Source organism: Trichoplusia ni, chromosome 11, assembly GCF_003590095.1.
Source record: "Trichoplusia ni isolate ovarian cell line Hi5 chromosome 11, tn1, whole genome shotgun sequence".
Taxonomy (NCBI): domain Eukaryota; kingdom Metazoa; phylum Arthropoda; class Insecta; order Lepidoptera; family Noctuidae; genus Trichoplusia; species Trichoplusia ni.
Window position 1 is genome coordinate 8,626,854 of NC_039488.1, and position 17,364 is coordinate 8,644,217.

Here is a 17,364-nt window from a genome sequence, read left to right on the forward strand (position 1 = left end):
AGCATGCACAGAACAAGTACTGACGGCAGCAGCACCGATACAATAAATTAAAACAAAAGATAACGCTAAAAAACTAAATTTGATTAATGTTTACAGCACCCATTTGTACACGGACGCGATTATATACTGGGACTTGTCCACCATACGAAGGGCATCAAAAATAAACCTTACGTTACCACAATTAAGGTGCTCTTGAATTTGTACCTGGATGTCTTACACCACATCTCAAAGTAATATCATTGCAATTGTGGAAGAAAGATGCCTCTATACATTGTGTGATGCGCCATCACGCTTTCATAACCGCAACAGTCGTACTTAAAAAGTTGGTGTAGGCCCTAAGAGCCTGCCCACTAAATTATTACCAAGGATTTACAAAAACGAACTTTGCTCCCCTAAAATTAAGGTTCCATTCAAATTCACCTGGCCTCAACTTAGAAGTTTGTCGAAAACTTTGCACTCCAGACTGAGACCGGTGTGGTTGCGACAATTTATCTTATAATGGTCAGGGGCACTCCGCTTTCAGTGTCCGCTGAGAATATCAATGGCATCATAAGCATAATGGATTTAGTCTTCAGCACGCGTCTCGTGCCCATAAATGGTGCCACTTTCACTTGAATTATGATGTGTTCCTTTTAAAGTGGCTTCGGCGCTTGTTTGATACAAATGATGTTCGGTTTCATCAAGGGTTATGGTCTTGTAATTATGTTGCGGTATACTGTCTTTTAAAGATATCAAATGTTAGTTTGTTACCCACGGAAGGAGCAATGCTCTGAGGTTATTTGTATGTTAAATACCTAATTCTTAGTCGTCAATCTTCCTTAGTGTTACTTATTTTATCAGAAACGCCATTCTGGCTTTATTTCTTCTGAAAAATGATTGCACAATTTATCCAAATAGGTAAGTGAACTATGACTAACACCTCGATTTCGAAGGCCTCACAAAAACACCGAAATAAAACTAAGAGAAAAAATACCTTTCGGAACTTATACATGCTACAAATATAGATAAAATCAGTTGAGTGGTATTTTTTGTTGATCCGATTAGAACGAAGGCAAACAAAATCGCCTTGAGGTGGGTAAACTTAGTTATAACTTTGACATAACACGACATACTCAAACCCATTGTTAAGGCACTTTCAGACATTATCGTGTCACGCACATTATTTTAGAACACGTCAAAATGACTCTACACTAAAATGTAAAGCAATTACGTAGTCTAAAACCGCCTTAAGCTGACCAGCGTTGTTTCTTTGTTTTCCTTTCGTCGCGGCCGTAGCAAACAAAATCGCATTAAGGACGGGGAAAAAGTATGTATTATTAGTTAATTAGTTCGTATTAATCGACTGACTGATTGTTCAGCATGATTCATAACTTACGTAACATTTCCCGCGTCTTTTCCTGAAACTTTGACGACGCTGTTTGATGACTCTGAGACTTTTTGTAATTTAACAAGTTTACTATAGCAAGATAAGAATAGTAATATTTTTTAACTAAAACTCGTTAGTTCGAAACAATTATAATGTAACTATATGATGGACTAGCTCTAGTGGTGTAACTTGGTGATAGCTAAGTGTTATTTAATTGTTGAGAGCTACTTTTAATGTGACGTAATTTGAGTCATTATGGTCATTCGAATCTTGGTGTACGTGAATAATCGCACTTATTTAACAAGGCAACGGCATAATTCAATACATCTTAAACCTTTAAAGGCACGCGTCTATTTACGATCCCTGACCCTTCATGCGTTTTTTATTATAATGATAAGGAGGCTAAACTGTTTAATTACGCACGTCATACGACCCTACACATTAGCACTTGCATTTGTTTTATATTTAGCTCCAGCGTGTTGCATTAGGACGAAACGTCCGCGTCGGCTTGCCGCACGCCCGCAACGTATCCGGCTCGGCCCAAGGAGAACTTTCCATCTACTATATGTCGACACTACTAAGTACTACTCAACGTTATACCAATAGCTTGAACCTTTGTTAGAGTTCAATTATTGTTTTTAATCCATAAAAAGCATTAACTTGAAGTTTGTATGCAAAGAAAATTTGATCCTTCCTGAAAGAAAAACTAAAACAAGAAATACAAGCGTCCATACTTTTAGTTTCACTATTTAGTTTTAAACTGTATCATATATATGTAAAAACCACAATTGTTATGAAATATATACACGCTTTATGCTCTAATGCGCAAGGGCAAGGTTTCTGCCGTTGCGTAGATTTTCAAGGTTTAGCGCATAGTCTTTTTAGATAATCTCGTGTGTTTGTAATGAGTCTTTTTCTATATAAATAGTTGTGTTAGTCTGTAATACAAGTTTACATGCATTTAATACACATATAGGTTAACCATCTGATCGCACACTAATAATTAGGTTTCAAAACTTTTAGCCCATTATTAAAGACCTTGACTTTGACTGATCGGGATTATTAAACGAATGAAATTATGCGAAATTACAAAGAAACAGTTTCCTCGTCAATTTGAGAAACGTTCAAATATAAAATAAATATACGTTGTGTACTAAAATAGTTGAATGGAACTGGCTAGAATGAAGGAAAACAAACTTGATGAAGATTACGCACTCTTGGGAGAACGCCAAAAATGTGTAGCTATCATTCATTGCATTGGAGATCTCTCGTGATACAAAATTGTAGATTCATTTGACATTAGATTCTAGAAAATGTTTCGTGGATAATGAGTTAATTTGACGAATCATTCATCGAATCACCATCGTTACACTGCACTGTGCACTGAGGGAATACGTGCAAATACCCTCAAGAAAAACAATAATAGGCCCAACAGATTATTGACTGTAGCAACGATGCTTAACCTCCATTGATTTATTTTTAGAAATACATCTATGAAAATTTATACAAACTTAATTTCAATATTCATGAGATAGAGAAGGACAGACAGCAGAGAGAACCTTAATAACGACTAATATATTTTACTTAATACGTTAAAATCATCTAAACCTTTATGTCCATATTACTAACGACCACACATCCTTATCAAATGTAAAGAAAAAAAATGGGCAAATTTTCTTTGAAGCATGTTTGGCAAATTGCAATAATTTCGTATAACAGTCACAATTGTTTATAAAAGTGCAAACTTGTGTCGTGCTTTATCGTTGCACATGTGTACACAATCTAGGTAAGTACCTACTTTTAGTTATGTAACTATGGAACAATAAATTGTAAGCAAGTATTGTGTAATCAGACTTTTTGTTTGATTTTCGTCGCGGCGTTTGAAATTAGTATTTGTAGCCAATAGCAACTGATAAAGGGGAATAATTTTGGGGAATTTTTTTTCTGGTAACCTAAAGCTATCTTGGTGACAGCGATGGAAGCTGAAATTAGTCGAGATTACCAGCAAAGTGCAAATATCGTATCGCCTAAAGTCGCTAACTAATTACAGTTTTACCACAAAGTTTTACTGTCAATCACTTAATTTGTCACAAGTTGAAACATTAATGAGACTTCTTATTATTATCTTCTAGTTGAGATTATAAGCGATAAGATTTTTTCAATGTTACAAAGTGTTACTATCCAAGGTGGTGTGAAAATTCATACAACCTTCTTTAAGATCCGTGTTAAAACGACACTGTAAGGAAAATTACAAAAAAATGTCTCTTAACGTGTGACGATTACTATTCTACAAAATCAAAGTCAATTTGACAAGTAAACGCGAAGAATAAATAATGATAATTTAATTTGACGGTCCAATTTTAGAATGCCGGCGTAGTACAGAATGATTTATAAAAAGTACTTGTTATGGAGTTATTGTATGATTTCGGGCTTTGGATCTATAGCAAGACTAATGCGTAGAAATTGTAAGAAACTTCTATATTGAACTTGCAACTCAAGTTTGACATAGTTCAGAAGCAAACAAAGGAACATCGGACAGTCATCGCCGTCAAAAGGTACTCACAGAGAAAGTTTGAAATGAAATGAAGTAATCATCATGACAGACATTGCACAATTTGTAAACTGCTTTAACCTAAATACGTTGTGATCTCACCAAATGACCGTTATTCAAAAAGCCAGGTATTACCATCTCACATAAGTGCTGCCATTTTTTGTAATGACGGTTGTGATTCACATTTGAATTCGTGGAACAGAGCGGATTGTAGTCAGAAAACTATAGAGGTGATGTCTGCTACCTACCGGCAAACTCGTTTTCGTTCGAGAATATTATTATTTAATATGATCGAGAATTAATTCGACGCATATTTATATGGAATTAATGACGGTCGTTGGTTACGAGGAAAAAAGCTGAAGTAATTGGAGAATCTGAGACTTTAGATGGGCAATAGAAGTTTAAGATGGTATTGACTTGATTCTAATACGTGACGGTCTAAAGGGAAAGTCGATGGTAGGAGTATCGAGCGCAGGCGCTATTGTCAAACTTAATAAGAGAATAATATTATAATGTTTGGTCTGTTTGTAAATTATAGGAATCACAAACAGTATCCAACAATGCGTTTCAAAATAAAAAAAACAGGTCTTTTCCGGTAGGTACATAGAAAGTCGAATACAATAGCTATGCGGTTAAAATGGAGGTCCATTTTCAGCAGTGATGGAAAATTTATTTTTTAATATAAATGTAATAAAATTACAATAAATATGTGCAAGTTACCTGTTGATATATCAAAGCTCCGAAGCTGAGTTATCACCAGTATATTCCGTTCACTAACACAATATCACAACAAAACGAACACCGAAAATAAAAACGTCGATTCCTGATTAATGTAACGTCCAATCAATATTAAGACTTGTGTTATGACGTCAAGGAGCACTTATTAACTACGAGATATCGAATTTAATAATGATAACGAGTTGTGTTGACAGCGAGCGGTTGTGACGAGGTGCGGTATACGTATGGAGGCGTGTGGCGGTCTACCAGGCATTTGTACGGCTATGTGTGGTGACGCCGCGCCGCCAGCCGGCACCGGCTCGTGACGTAGCGCCGCCGCCGTCTACAGGCTGCCCAGTGACGCGGACACAGAACTCCCCGAACTTCCAAGACATACGTCACAAGTTATCCTTAACACAGAGGTCAATCCATAAACGACCTCTTTGCTTTTTCTATTTATTTTCGAGGTTTCTGATTTATCCTTGTTTGCTTGTAGGCTCGACGTGGAGACATTAGTCACACCACTAATTCTATTATTGTATTTGCGCAGTATGGGTATTTGCAAAAACATGTACATTTTCGTAATGTTTTGTTCGTTAAAAACCGTTGCAATGAATGTTAAACAGGTGGCACAGAGTTGTATATTTTTATTTTAAACTATTTTATATACTAACTACACGTGGAATGACATAATTGTTAATGATACCTTTAGTTGGGACTTCGTTATAAGTGGCATTATGATTAATTCTGATTTTCTTAGAGTATTCATTGTCTTCATGATCGCGGTCACGTATCTGAGGTTCTACATACATATAATATGTTGTATATGATCGGACAAGGGCAGGACCACTTGGTGTGAATTACCTGTTTTCTAGAACCATCCGCCACACTCAACTTTTCAAGTAGTTTAATTGCCTCTCTTGTGATTTCTATTTGTTGGTTGACTAAACCTATTTGTTTAACGTTTATCTGATCTCATATGATAAGGATTCTTTGCTTATGTATTAAATAATTATTATATGGCTTTATTTTCCTGCCCACTTTATTACATGTGGGTTTTAACGTGTTTATTACATGTCTGTAGTTATTCTATTGCTAAGATGTTTTTCCGGCGTAAATGCGTTTGTGAATAACGTTTTTTTCTTGGGTTTCAAAATGTTAAAAAAGATTTACCTCGATTGTTTTTTTGTTCACTTTTCCTTTTATAGAAAACTTTTCGCTATTTTTCACCATCCAATGTTCCATTCTTGATAACCAGCCCATAATCATTAAATGCAGGTCTTAATTTGTTTAATAGAGATATGTAAAGTAAGTAAATATGAAGTATTTAATAATCACGATAGTTTCTTCGCTATAAGTTATGTTTTTTTTATCAGGAAATAATGATCTCTATAGAGTCCTTTTTTTCTATAAAGTGAAATCGAAGTAAATTTGAATGAGCTGACGTCATCAAAAACTTGGTCTGATCATCTCATAATGCGCTGACGCGATAACTGACGTTGTTGCGAAATACTGTAGGTACATTAGGTAATAGCAAATTTAACTATTTATAGCAATCAGTCATTTGTCGTCATCATACGCAAAACTGTAAAAGTAGGAAAGTGAGATTTGTTTTTTGTTATTAAAGATTAAAATTATTTATGTTTTGTTTTTCGAATGCAATTCTCGGTTTTGTTTTTCTTTTTTAAATAACTCCCGGAATTTAATACTTGTATCACGGGGTGTTTCATAAACATTTAAGTCGCATGTACCATGGAACGAAAACTCAAAATTTATGTTCTGATGATATTACGTGTCGTATTAAACAAATACATTTAGAAAATAATAAAATACTTTTCAAAAGTAAATTAATCGACTGAATTACCTTCGTCCTACAATTAATTGCCAAGTCTTGTCTCCCACCAACTATATCTAAAAGTGACTGAAAGCCAGCTTAAATTGTGATACACTTATCATTGTTTACACGCAGAAATAGACCCGCTTTATGACGGGGAAGTACAAAGAACGAAGTCAAAACAATATGCTTTGACACCTAGAGAGGCAAACTGAATCAGGCTGTGCATATTTGCCAACTTAATCCATGTAATACGATTCAGTTGTTAATTTTGTGTATGTCATTCCTTCGTCTGGAATATTCCTTGTATTTTTTAAAGATTTGGTAAACATAGGTTCGTATATTTTCTTCTGAAGCAAAGGCATCTCTTTCTAAAGCAATAATATTCGGGCCCTGTGGTACTTACCCGAATATAAATGTTTAAGTTTATATCACTCAGTAAATATAGGGAGACACTCTTTAAAATGGTCACTCAATGTCAGACTGAAGAAAATCTCTTTAATTTTTTTTCTCCTAGTATTACAATTTGTATTGGCATTTCACGTTTATATATGCTTGAATGATGTGTCAATGTTGCTTTCACGCAAATATAATGTCTCTTCAATAGAAGAACAAGTATAGCGAAGTAAACAACGCATTCACAAGACATACACGCAAATATTTATAAATTAATGGAAGTGGCATCGCATTGCTCGAATATATTCTTTGTTGATCGTGACTGTCACTAACGTCAACAGCCACCCATTATAGCTATCAAACGATATGATTGCATTGGCTAAGAATCTATGCTAAATCTCTATTATTAAAAACGATGTAGTCGCGGTTTTGACCCTCGCATAGAACAAGTATTTGTGTGTTTCTCGAATGCTTGTTCTACAACTCTAAGAGCGAAAATTAAAAAAAGTTCACCAGATGGCGCGATGATATGCCTTAGGCAATATGCAGGGATTGGAGAAGGAGAGCTGAAGATTGAGCTCAGTGGCGTACCATAGGAGAGGTTTATTTTGCAGCAGTGGACTGAGACGGGTTGATGAGGAAGATGTTGACTTCTAACAACTATTTCCAGGCTAATCAGACAGAAACTGGCTTAACTGCAACGTCCAAGGTCCCTAGCAAATTAGTAGCGAGGTGCTCTACCTTTCCCAAAATAAGATTCACAATCAAATTCCCACGCAAATTTTTCATCTTCCTTACTACGTTGTTACGCCACTGGTGACAGAATACAAAATTAAAAACATACTAGTAATCGTACTACTTATTCAATCATTGTATGTGTCGTGTTGAAGAAACTAGATACAATGCAAATTTAATGAAAACAGTGATGTAAATGATTTTGCTCATAACCATTGTCGATCTGCAAATAGTACCTGTATGTAATAAGTAGTTTATAGTGCATCTGTATCTATGAGACACACCTACGGTCCGCTCCATCGAGTGCTCAAGAGCTCGCCTCTATTTCTGCTCGGTGTTAATGACTTCATACAGATACGCTCGCCAGTTGACATTTAGGTCATTCTATTATGGTTTTATGTTGTTTTTAATTTAATTTTAAAGAAGATAAAGAGGTTAAAGCCCCTCGAATTAGCGCTTCGTCTTGATGTCAAAGTCAATAACGTAAACAAAGTCCAAATTTCATTTTCATTTATGTATTTTTTTGCTATAATTTGTAGAGTTTGAATTGTGGCTGTTATGGTTAAGAAAAGAGGTTGAATTGGCTTTTTGCGCGGCCATTTTAAAAAGAATATTTGCTATATACTTTGTTAATTTAAATAATATACAGTTTTTTAGTTGACCCAGATGTTTAAGATGAAAGATTTCAGCTGTTCTTATTGACACGTTATGTTTTCAAACAGTTTGCCAGTTTTATTCGGATAAATAACCGATGTATGGATACTGGTTACATAACTATTCTATTTTCTGTAACATTCTGGCAACGTTCCGCTGATTAAAATGTTTATATTTATTTGAACCTTAATAGTTAGGTCTGTTTTGGTGTACTGCGGATGTAGAGAATTTACGAGCTAGATAACTGGCCCGTGTGAATCTGGAGTAACAAAGCGTGAGTGAAGCGTGATGATGGACGATATGGGATTTCTAAGGTCATACATTAAATCTAGAACTTATTACGGCAACAAGTTATGTATTAGACAATAAACCATCGAACATGTTTCGTCAAAATTAGAACATCGAATATCGGTGTTCTAATTTTAAAGTAGAGTTCTAAAGTCAAAGTTTTTTTTCATTTGTATTACTGGCTGCCTAGATTCATTTGTTTTTTTTTGTGTTCATGGAAAAGTTAGTATTGTTCAGGGGAGTTAAAGTAAACCATTGTAGTTTATGGAACTAATAATGTTATGTATTAAAAAGTTTGAAAATATATAAAATTAAATATCTAATGCCTTCGGGAAGCAAACAGAACTGTTTACCAAAGCCTGTCTCTTCCATTATCAGTAATACTACGAACACTAGTTGCATCTGAGACTGCGCATGCGTGGAGACTTGCAAACTGCAGATTGACCCTGAAATGTCTCTTTGTATAAAAACAAATCAGTTTCGGTCTTAAGGCCTACACAGATAGCGTATTTGTCACGCATAGACAACGTGCGTTTAAGTACGCGTGTACTCAGCGCGTACGAATCGCGTTGGTCTGTTTGTGTATTGTGAGTGCGTTTAGTGCGTCGTCGACGCGTATGATATACGCTTGTGGTCACGCCATGCCATTAGAGCAATGATTGAGTTTGATAAGTGTTAGGCTAACCAGATACAATTGAGTTCTCGATGGTAGATCTTTTCGTGGACGAAAAAGTAAAGACAGCAAATAGGTTGTATTTCGCTCGTGTAAATTTTTACGGAGTTTCTTTCCGGTTCTCTTCGATAGAAATTACATTTTGAAAGAGCACACCTAGAGTCATTAGTCTAACGTTTGAAGCATGCCTGAAAAACGGCCTATTTGTAAACTTTTTGATTTCGACGAATGCGACATTTGGTGTTATTGCTCCCATAAGCCTACTATTTGGCCGAAAGATAGTCGCAGGCGTAACCTAGTTTGTTATATCTTTATGAGTGGGTATAAATGAGAAAGATGGAACGTGTTATGAGCTCAGTAAGACAATTACAGAGGAAAATAGATTCCAGTTGAGGCCGGTTATGAGCGACGCCTGTTGCTGACAAATTAGTGATGTCTTGGAATTACAAATATTTTTTTAGGCAAGTTGGAATATTTGTAGTTACCTAACTGCCTAGTAAAACTGTACTAAAAGTAACTAGTAACAATGTTAGTTTTATGCTCGAATCTGGCAGGAGTTGGATGCGAGCAGCCGAAGATAGGTTCAGCAGTGGTAGAATATAGGCTGATGATGATGCTGAAGTTTGCCGAATACTGATAAAATGAAAGGAAGAACAGAATAATATTTAGTTTTTATAAGTATATAAATTATACACGTTTTGCGTTTTCACCTTCGCTTTGATAAATAAAGTTACTTAGTAGTGACTAGCTGAAGCTTCAGGTCAGCAGTCTTCAACAGAAGTATAATAAAAATCACCTTTATATATATATAAGTAAAGTCCTTTTCACAATTACTGTCACTACAGTGTTGTTGTCAGTTGTACGGCCATTACAGCAACATAATTCTATGGTTAGTTTGTCAACGACGTAATGCGAGACAGGTCAATCGATAACCTCATTAAAAATGTATGCACACGGTTATGTAGGAACACATCGATCACTTGTTCGATTCCCAACTTGACATTTGTATGAATTCTTAACGATCCCTTATACTATGGGTTAGGCGAGACAGTTTATGGGGGCTTTTGTAATCGTGGTATAACATACTCTTTTTAACTTGTTTTTTTATACTTTACATGAAGTTCATTTTCTATATTATGTATGCGTCATTGCGTCATCACTTGTATCTCTGTTAAATAGTTTAAGGAAGGTTTTTAATATTTTTTGAATATAATCATTATTGATAAAAAAATTGTGTGATCCACGAATGCTTGCCTCGAGTCTGGGTGTCTTTGTGCATGTGACTTGATTGTTGTGAAAACCTCGTAATACAAGGATTAAATTCGGAAAAGAAATTAATATGATCATTCCTCTCTGCCCTTATCCCAATTATTTTTATTTGGGGTCGGCGCAACATGTCTCCTTCTTCCATACCTTTCTATCGGCCGTCATCTCACAAGAAATAAATCTAAATGTAGTAGAAAGGGGCGTAAATTTTGATAATCAAATAATCATTTGATCGCAATGATATTACTGAGAAACCATTAGTAAAGTTAATATACATTCTATTGGATTATTAACGTGTAATTAAGTGCGATATATACATGTATGGATAGTTTTAACTTTTAATGCTTGGTAACACGCGACGCTGTTTCGGTTTACGATAAAATAAAATTATACTCACGCTAACAACTTTTTATCAAGATCTCTATGAATAGTGCAACTATGTATTGTTATCTCATACTTTTTAAAATATCAGAACTTTATAGAATCATGCTTACTTCTATTTCATTTCAGATTCATTTTATTTTCTCGCTTTATTATTTAAATAAATGCCAAACAAGAACAAATAAACAGTCCAAACAACAGTTTAACTCACTTCATTTCTCAGAACACAAATTCGCACAAAAAGACATAATGTATATCTACGAAGGTTTGACTATATGTGTTAAATAAGAGCTTAGTGTTCTGAATATCAGATAACACAAGTTAATCCGCGAAACACGACGGGACCCAGTTGTGCAGTCATGTCGGTGCATTGATGTCGTGTGGCGTCAGCTCGTGGTGTGATGGCCGACCCGAATTGTCGCTTATAAAGTTCGAGCAAACACCATAAACTGTATTTACTCTCGGCCCATGCCCCATATTCTTACAGGCTTTCCGTTGACGCATTTAGCATAGTTTTATTAGTCATTTTATACTGTTTATGGTATGGGGAAATTGCTATGATCTAAATTGTCGGACAGTAGTACCATAAGTTCAGGGGATTTCGTATCCAACAAAAGCGTTTCCAGAAAATTATTTTGAATAGAATATTGTTGGCATTTTATTACTTGTTTTTTAAGTGTTCCGATCTCAAAGAGTAAAATGGTACCCTTCAGTGTTTAAATATCCCTTGTACAGTTTTTTTAGTTTACATTTTGCAGTATTTAAAATTAGGTAACGGGCATGCATGGTAATTTAGACCTTAATATCAAGTTATTAGGGCTATTATTCCAAAATTCCTTGGGTAATTATGTACGTGTACTTTATTAAATTATGATTGTCCATTGTAGTTTATTAACGAGCGTGTATGTCAATCGGTGTCCAATTTGCTCAGTTGTAGAATCTGCTCTACATTCCGTAGTAGACAGCCACTTGAATTAGCCGTCAAAATGAAAATATTAGTAATCTCTTTTGCTGTTACTAGTTTTTATTTTATGTCTAACAGTATGTGCATATTTCACCGTTCAATATTTTTAGATGTAGATACTGCATAATCGAAGTGGTTACAGAGTTTTCATGCTACAGGTATATAAAGCCGTTTCATTTCAAATTTAAAAATTAATAAGTTTGTATTTTTTCCAGTGCACAGAGGGATCCACGCACAATATCAACAAGTGTATCCATCACCAAACGGGACTTTTAAATTCATGAAATTCGAATGGATGAACCGAGGCGGTTATAACATCTCTACATGTCTTAAGGATTTAATGAATTGTTGGGAGGTTATGAGGTGTGTAAAGTAAATTGTTTTTTTGACAAAATAAAATTAAGACATGCCTTTATTAATTAATTACAGCAGAACTCGCTATAACGTTTCCACCATGGCTAATCATGCTTAAAGACTTATAGTTTATAGTTTCCGAATATTAGACACTACTATATATATTTATGTTTTTTACATCAGGGGCGACGTTATATGCGCACATGCTAAGCACACACAGACAATTTGTGAACACATGAAGGAAGAATGCAGCGATTATTACGGATATCTTGACAGTAAGTATTTACTTCTTATTACGTTTGCCTTAGCTTGAATTATAACTAGATGAATAAGTAGATAAATATTGGGAGTTTTATATGAATAGTTTAAATTGTTCAATCCGAAAAAACAAACGTATTTGCTTTAGAAGTACCTGAATGGTAATCAGGATTAGCAGGTATAAAAATATGATAGCGAGAAGACACAAAATATAGGCGGATTAAATAAATAATTAGTTAAATAAATGTCTATGTTGTTTTCAGATTGGTATCATGGATTCTCAATGATGGAAGCTGTATGCCATGATGGTGAATATCAACAGTATTCGAGAAGGAAGATAAGTCCGAAATAATGGAAAAAATAGTTAGTTTTTATCAAATATATAAAGTACTTACTAGGTCTTTATACTCATTTTATTTACAGGATACCTTAAAAAGTGCCTTCTTGTGTTTATAAAACGTCTATTATTTAAACTTAAAAACAGATGTTGGGCAATTTTTCATATTCTGCTTTTCCTGGTAAAAATGAATACGCTTTGATCAGAAAATTATTTTTTTAAATTCTGAAGCCAATTTACTAAGACTGGTAAAAAGTATTGTTTATTTTCTAGGGAAGTGTTTTCTTAAATATGGTTTATTCAATAGGAACCGTATTAATGTCGCTCCTCCTTCATGAACCATGATAGCTGTTGGAATTTTCAGATGATGTGTTTACGTTGTCAGATGGGTTACTCGCAACTGAACGTTTTTGATAACACCACGTAGGACGATAGTTGTAATCCTTTTAACCTTGCCTGATGATTGATTAAAGTTTTAAAGTGAATTTAATATAGTTACATGATAAACACGTCTACCCAGTGGGCTAAACATAATCCGACAGATTAACCGGATTCAGTGACAAAAACAGGGCTTCCACAAAGGATTGTCACATAACGCTAACGCTGCTGGCTTCAGTACCTACACCGCTATAACACAATATGTTTAGAACAAGTTACAACAACTTACTATCGAATCATAAAGTTATAAGTTGGAGGGATGCAAGAAAGGGAAAAGTCAATTTTGGTGACCACCTACATAATTAGTCTTGTGAGCCAGATTAATAACATTCCACAACTTTCACACAACGCCATCTAGTGTCAAACTAAGACAACCGTATATTATGAGTACTAGACAACTGATAAACACTCTTATAAATTACTAAAAACTCATGATATAGATAAATTATACCCTGTCACAAATGATCGTGCTCACCACACAAACATTTGTCCTGGGTGGGAATCGTAACCACGACCTCCGGTTTAGCAGGGCCAATAACCACTAGTCCAACAGCACGGTTATGAAAGGAAGACAGAGCTCTGGTGAATAGTGGCTTGTGGCTAGTATGTTTCCACAAACGGATCGAACCCGCGAATTGTCGCGCCCAGTGGGTTTAGCATCCATAAAGACAATTTTTCGACAAAAAGAAATTGCCCGATTAAAAAAATACAACTGTCATTATAATTTTATATATCTTTAGGAAACAGGATTCTCTGCTTTATGTGTTTTACTTCATTTTAGTGTTTAATTAAATTAGAATGGCACGGGTGTTATTTTTACGAGCGAACTAAAAATGTTATTGCCTACCTTTGTGGCCGTAATGTCTAGGCTAGCTGTGAGCAGTACTAACGGTTAAATATTTTCATTACTTAACACAATATCAAAGTATGTCATGTGTTCATTGGACTATACACTGAGGGATCATTATTTAGGAAGATAACTTAGATTATATAGCTGCAATTTTGTTATTATTTTGAAAAACTTGTTTCTAATTTCAAAATTCTACAAAATTTATTTTTCGGGTTTCAGCCTTTGGATGCGGCTTGTTACTGCTCTGAGGCAGTGTCTGAGTATCTGTCCGCCTGTTACCAGGCTGTATCTCTTGATCTGAGATAGCAAGAGTTAAAATTCACTGTTAATGTATTTATGAAGGATGTAGCGAGACAACGCGCTTCACGACGTGGAGTGCCATCTCGCTTGAGCAACAGTTGTATTTATGAACCAGTATTAAGACCACTGGCTAACAATGTTTCTTGTTAGGCTTGACTTATTTTATGAAATTTATTCTACAAGAAAAGAACGATAAGAAAACATTGCCATTGGTTGATACTTGAACAGTTGTAAACAAAGGAGAATGTCGTTGAAGTGCATCCAACGTCGAGAATTGTACGCAGATGCTCTGATATTTACCGACCATAGTAAAACGTCACAAGAATATACCTAGTTTTAATTTATATTCTGAAAAAAGGTGATTCAGGCATTCAGGTTTCAATCCTTGGGCCACCGTTGGTTTCACAAACATTCAATTCACATGCATAAAGGATACAAGGAGTACCTCTGTGCGAGAGTCGTTTACGAAGTAAAGAAATCGCTTTTAACGGTTTTTTTTTTTAATTTTAAAGGCAAATATTAAGACAGCATACAGTTTGCAGTTCTGGCAGTAAGTGGTTCACTTTCTGTTTTAAAAGAAAATTAATCTTAGCACTTTTTTGACAGCTCAACAGCGCTTAAATTTTTACCATGACAGCATCCTTAAGTCTAAGTTTTAAGATCCAATTTCGCAATTCATTTCTAATGACGTTTCCGTTCAATAAAATTGATTTGACTCCATCAGTCTTAAAAAGTGAAACTGCTAAAGTGAAATTGTATTTATAAGTTAGAAGCTTACGATGTTTCCTTTAATTACCTAACTGTCAAATACCTTGAATAATGGTAATTTTCCAACAATTCTCCTTGGTTTGATAAGTATACTGTCGGAATTATACGATACGAGTGTAATGGTACCGTTTGTGACATTGTAGTGCCCCGGCGCCCTTCTTCCCGTCTTGTAGGGTTACGGGGAGAATTAATGAGAGCTTAGAGCCTTAAGATGACAACTATCAAAGTTAATTATTTTGGCTGTATCGTAGGCATCGTAGCTGGCCAGTGTTAAAAAAGTAACTTATTTTATATACTTATGTATTATAATCTTTTTTTGCGGATTAGTCTTCTTCTGTTTCATATTAATGGCATATTATGACTGTTAAATAATAAAAACACACATACGTTTAAATCATATTCATATTCCTAATTAACTCGAATAAATAAAGTTACATAATCATTTACAATTTAAATGTGTAGGTATTATTAAATAATACCAGTTTTAATCAAGTCAAAACAATCCAGACTGGATTATATTAAGACACTATGTTTTGACGTCATATATTACATAATGATTTAATTAATTTACTTGATATTATCTCTTGCTAAAACACCAAGAATTTAAAGTCATTAAATTAGCTTGAAGTAACAACTTATTTTAATTCACTGGCAACGGTCAAACATTTATTTTTAGAACGAAATGTACACGACTTGAAATGGAACTGGCATTTTTTGAACCAAATGAATGCGTTCCTTTTTTAAGATTTATTTACATTTTTATTTAATATCGATGCCTTGATAGATTTGGTACATGGTGATAGAATTATTATCACTTGGTAAAAATTGTATCCATAGTAGCTAGATTTGCAATATTATTTCAGGACAGTGCTAGTAAATGAAGCCAGTGGCTCGTCGCACTAGCATATCCTAGCAATCGCAAAGCAGGAATTAACCAGTACTTCTATTTTCTCTTGTCTTCGATCAGTACATTTCACATGCCAGTAACTGGTATAACTCACTGGCTCGCTTTCCTCGTGTCGGTAATGTAGGAATCGATCTGTGGAGGTCGTTAATCAAAGTCGTAGCCTTCCAGTCATTAGGACTACATTTATAAACAGAAAATACTCGTACAGTGGAAATTTCTTTAATTGTATCTCTTTTACGAGTTAAATGTGTTATTAATTTTATTTTATTGTAAAAAAATGATTAAATTCAATTGCTGTCTTCTTTTTGTATTTAATCATATAGATCTACAGAATCAACTATTTAACATTTCCATTTTTAATCTAGGTACCGGAATGTAGTCTTTAAAGAAGATAAGTGTAGGTATCCGGATGGACCGCACTTACCTCCAGCAATAATGAGTAATGGAAACGACACAAAGGTAATAAAAGCAACAGTAAAACTATTTCCCCAACACAGACAGGTCTTCAAGAACCGACTTGATGGGCCTTATGAATGAAATCACTTCCTCAAAAGCCTACGCAGGTGTTACTGTAGATAGAAAACATGACAAATGACTGAATCTGACAGTTTATTATTTTCTGCTTTGTGACCAAACAGGGTTTAATAACTTCGGAAGGTGGAGGACCGGGTGTTGTAGTTCATGTTGGGAAGGCCTATGTTCAGCTGTAGACGTCGATAGGCTGAAATTATTACACATCATTAATTGATTGTGCATCATGAGGCAGAATATCATCCTCAATATCTGTTAATATCAAGTGACATGTAGACACTAATTATTCAGTTTTTAACGTCACTTAACAATAGTGATATTGGTCAGATGACAATAATTTTATAAAACCTCTACAACTTTGTGGTTTGTATTTCTTGTTTTAGTTTATAATTTAAAACAGCGTTTGATTAATTTCGGTGAATCCCCCGCAATCGTAACTGGCAAAGGGTCGTGTCAGTGATCTATAAAATAAGTAGACAGGTATGTGGTTTTCATTAAAAAATCTACTCATTATACACCTTTTTTCTTGTAGAAACAAAATAGATGTAATAAGGATTAAGGGGTCAACCTCTCTATACTTATATCATTCAATGAGCCTATTAGATTAATTTAGTGCACTCATACAGAATAGGGCAGAGGTCAGACAGATGCATCATCGTACAAGTCATTAGTGATACGGGCTGTATTACTGATCTGAGTAGATGATTCATATGATAAGGATTCAATACTAAGAAATTTGCTAAAAGTATAACCTAGAAGTTTCCTTTCTTTTATACGATGAGATTTAAATGGGCAA

General features: G+C 34.7%; 2 protein-coding genes across 6 annotated transcripts in view; one reads left to right on the plus strand and one right to left on the minus strand.

Moving 5' to 3' along the window:
- LOC113499050 overlaps positions 1-17,364 on the minus strand; it is a 72,134-nt gene that overhangs the window by 12,360 nt on the left and 42,410 nt on the right. The window contains exon 1 of one of the 4 annotated variants that reach the window (XM_026879384.1): positions 4,638-4,836. The exons of the other annotated variants lie outside the window; for them this stretch is intronic. The gene's annotated coding sequence lies outside the window, so the exon portion shown is untranslated. Of the gene's footprint in view, positions 1-4,637; positions 4,837-17,364 lie in introns of those variants that run through there. 4 annotated transcript variants of the gene reach the window in all.
- LOC113499051 lies at positions 11,022-13,581 on the plus strand. 2 transcript variants are annotated; one of them, XM_026879385.1, is made up of 4 exons: positions 11,022-11,902; positions 12,041-12,188; positions 12,363-12,454; positions 12,701-13,581. In XM_026879385.1, the coding sequence occupies exons 1-4, from the start codon at positions 11,848-11,850 to the stop codon at positions 12,787-12,789; spliced, it is 384 nt and encodes a 127-aa protein (XP_026735186.1). In that variant the 5' UTR covers positions 11,022-11,847; the 3' UTR covers positions 12,790-13,581. The 2 variants fall into 2 exon arrangements, with proteins under 2 accessions (XP_026735186.1, XP_026735187.1); XM_026879386.1 differs by having other exon boundaries at positions 11,022-11,859.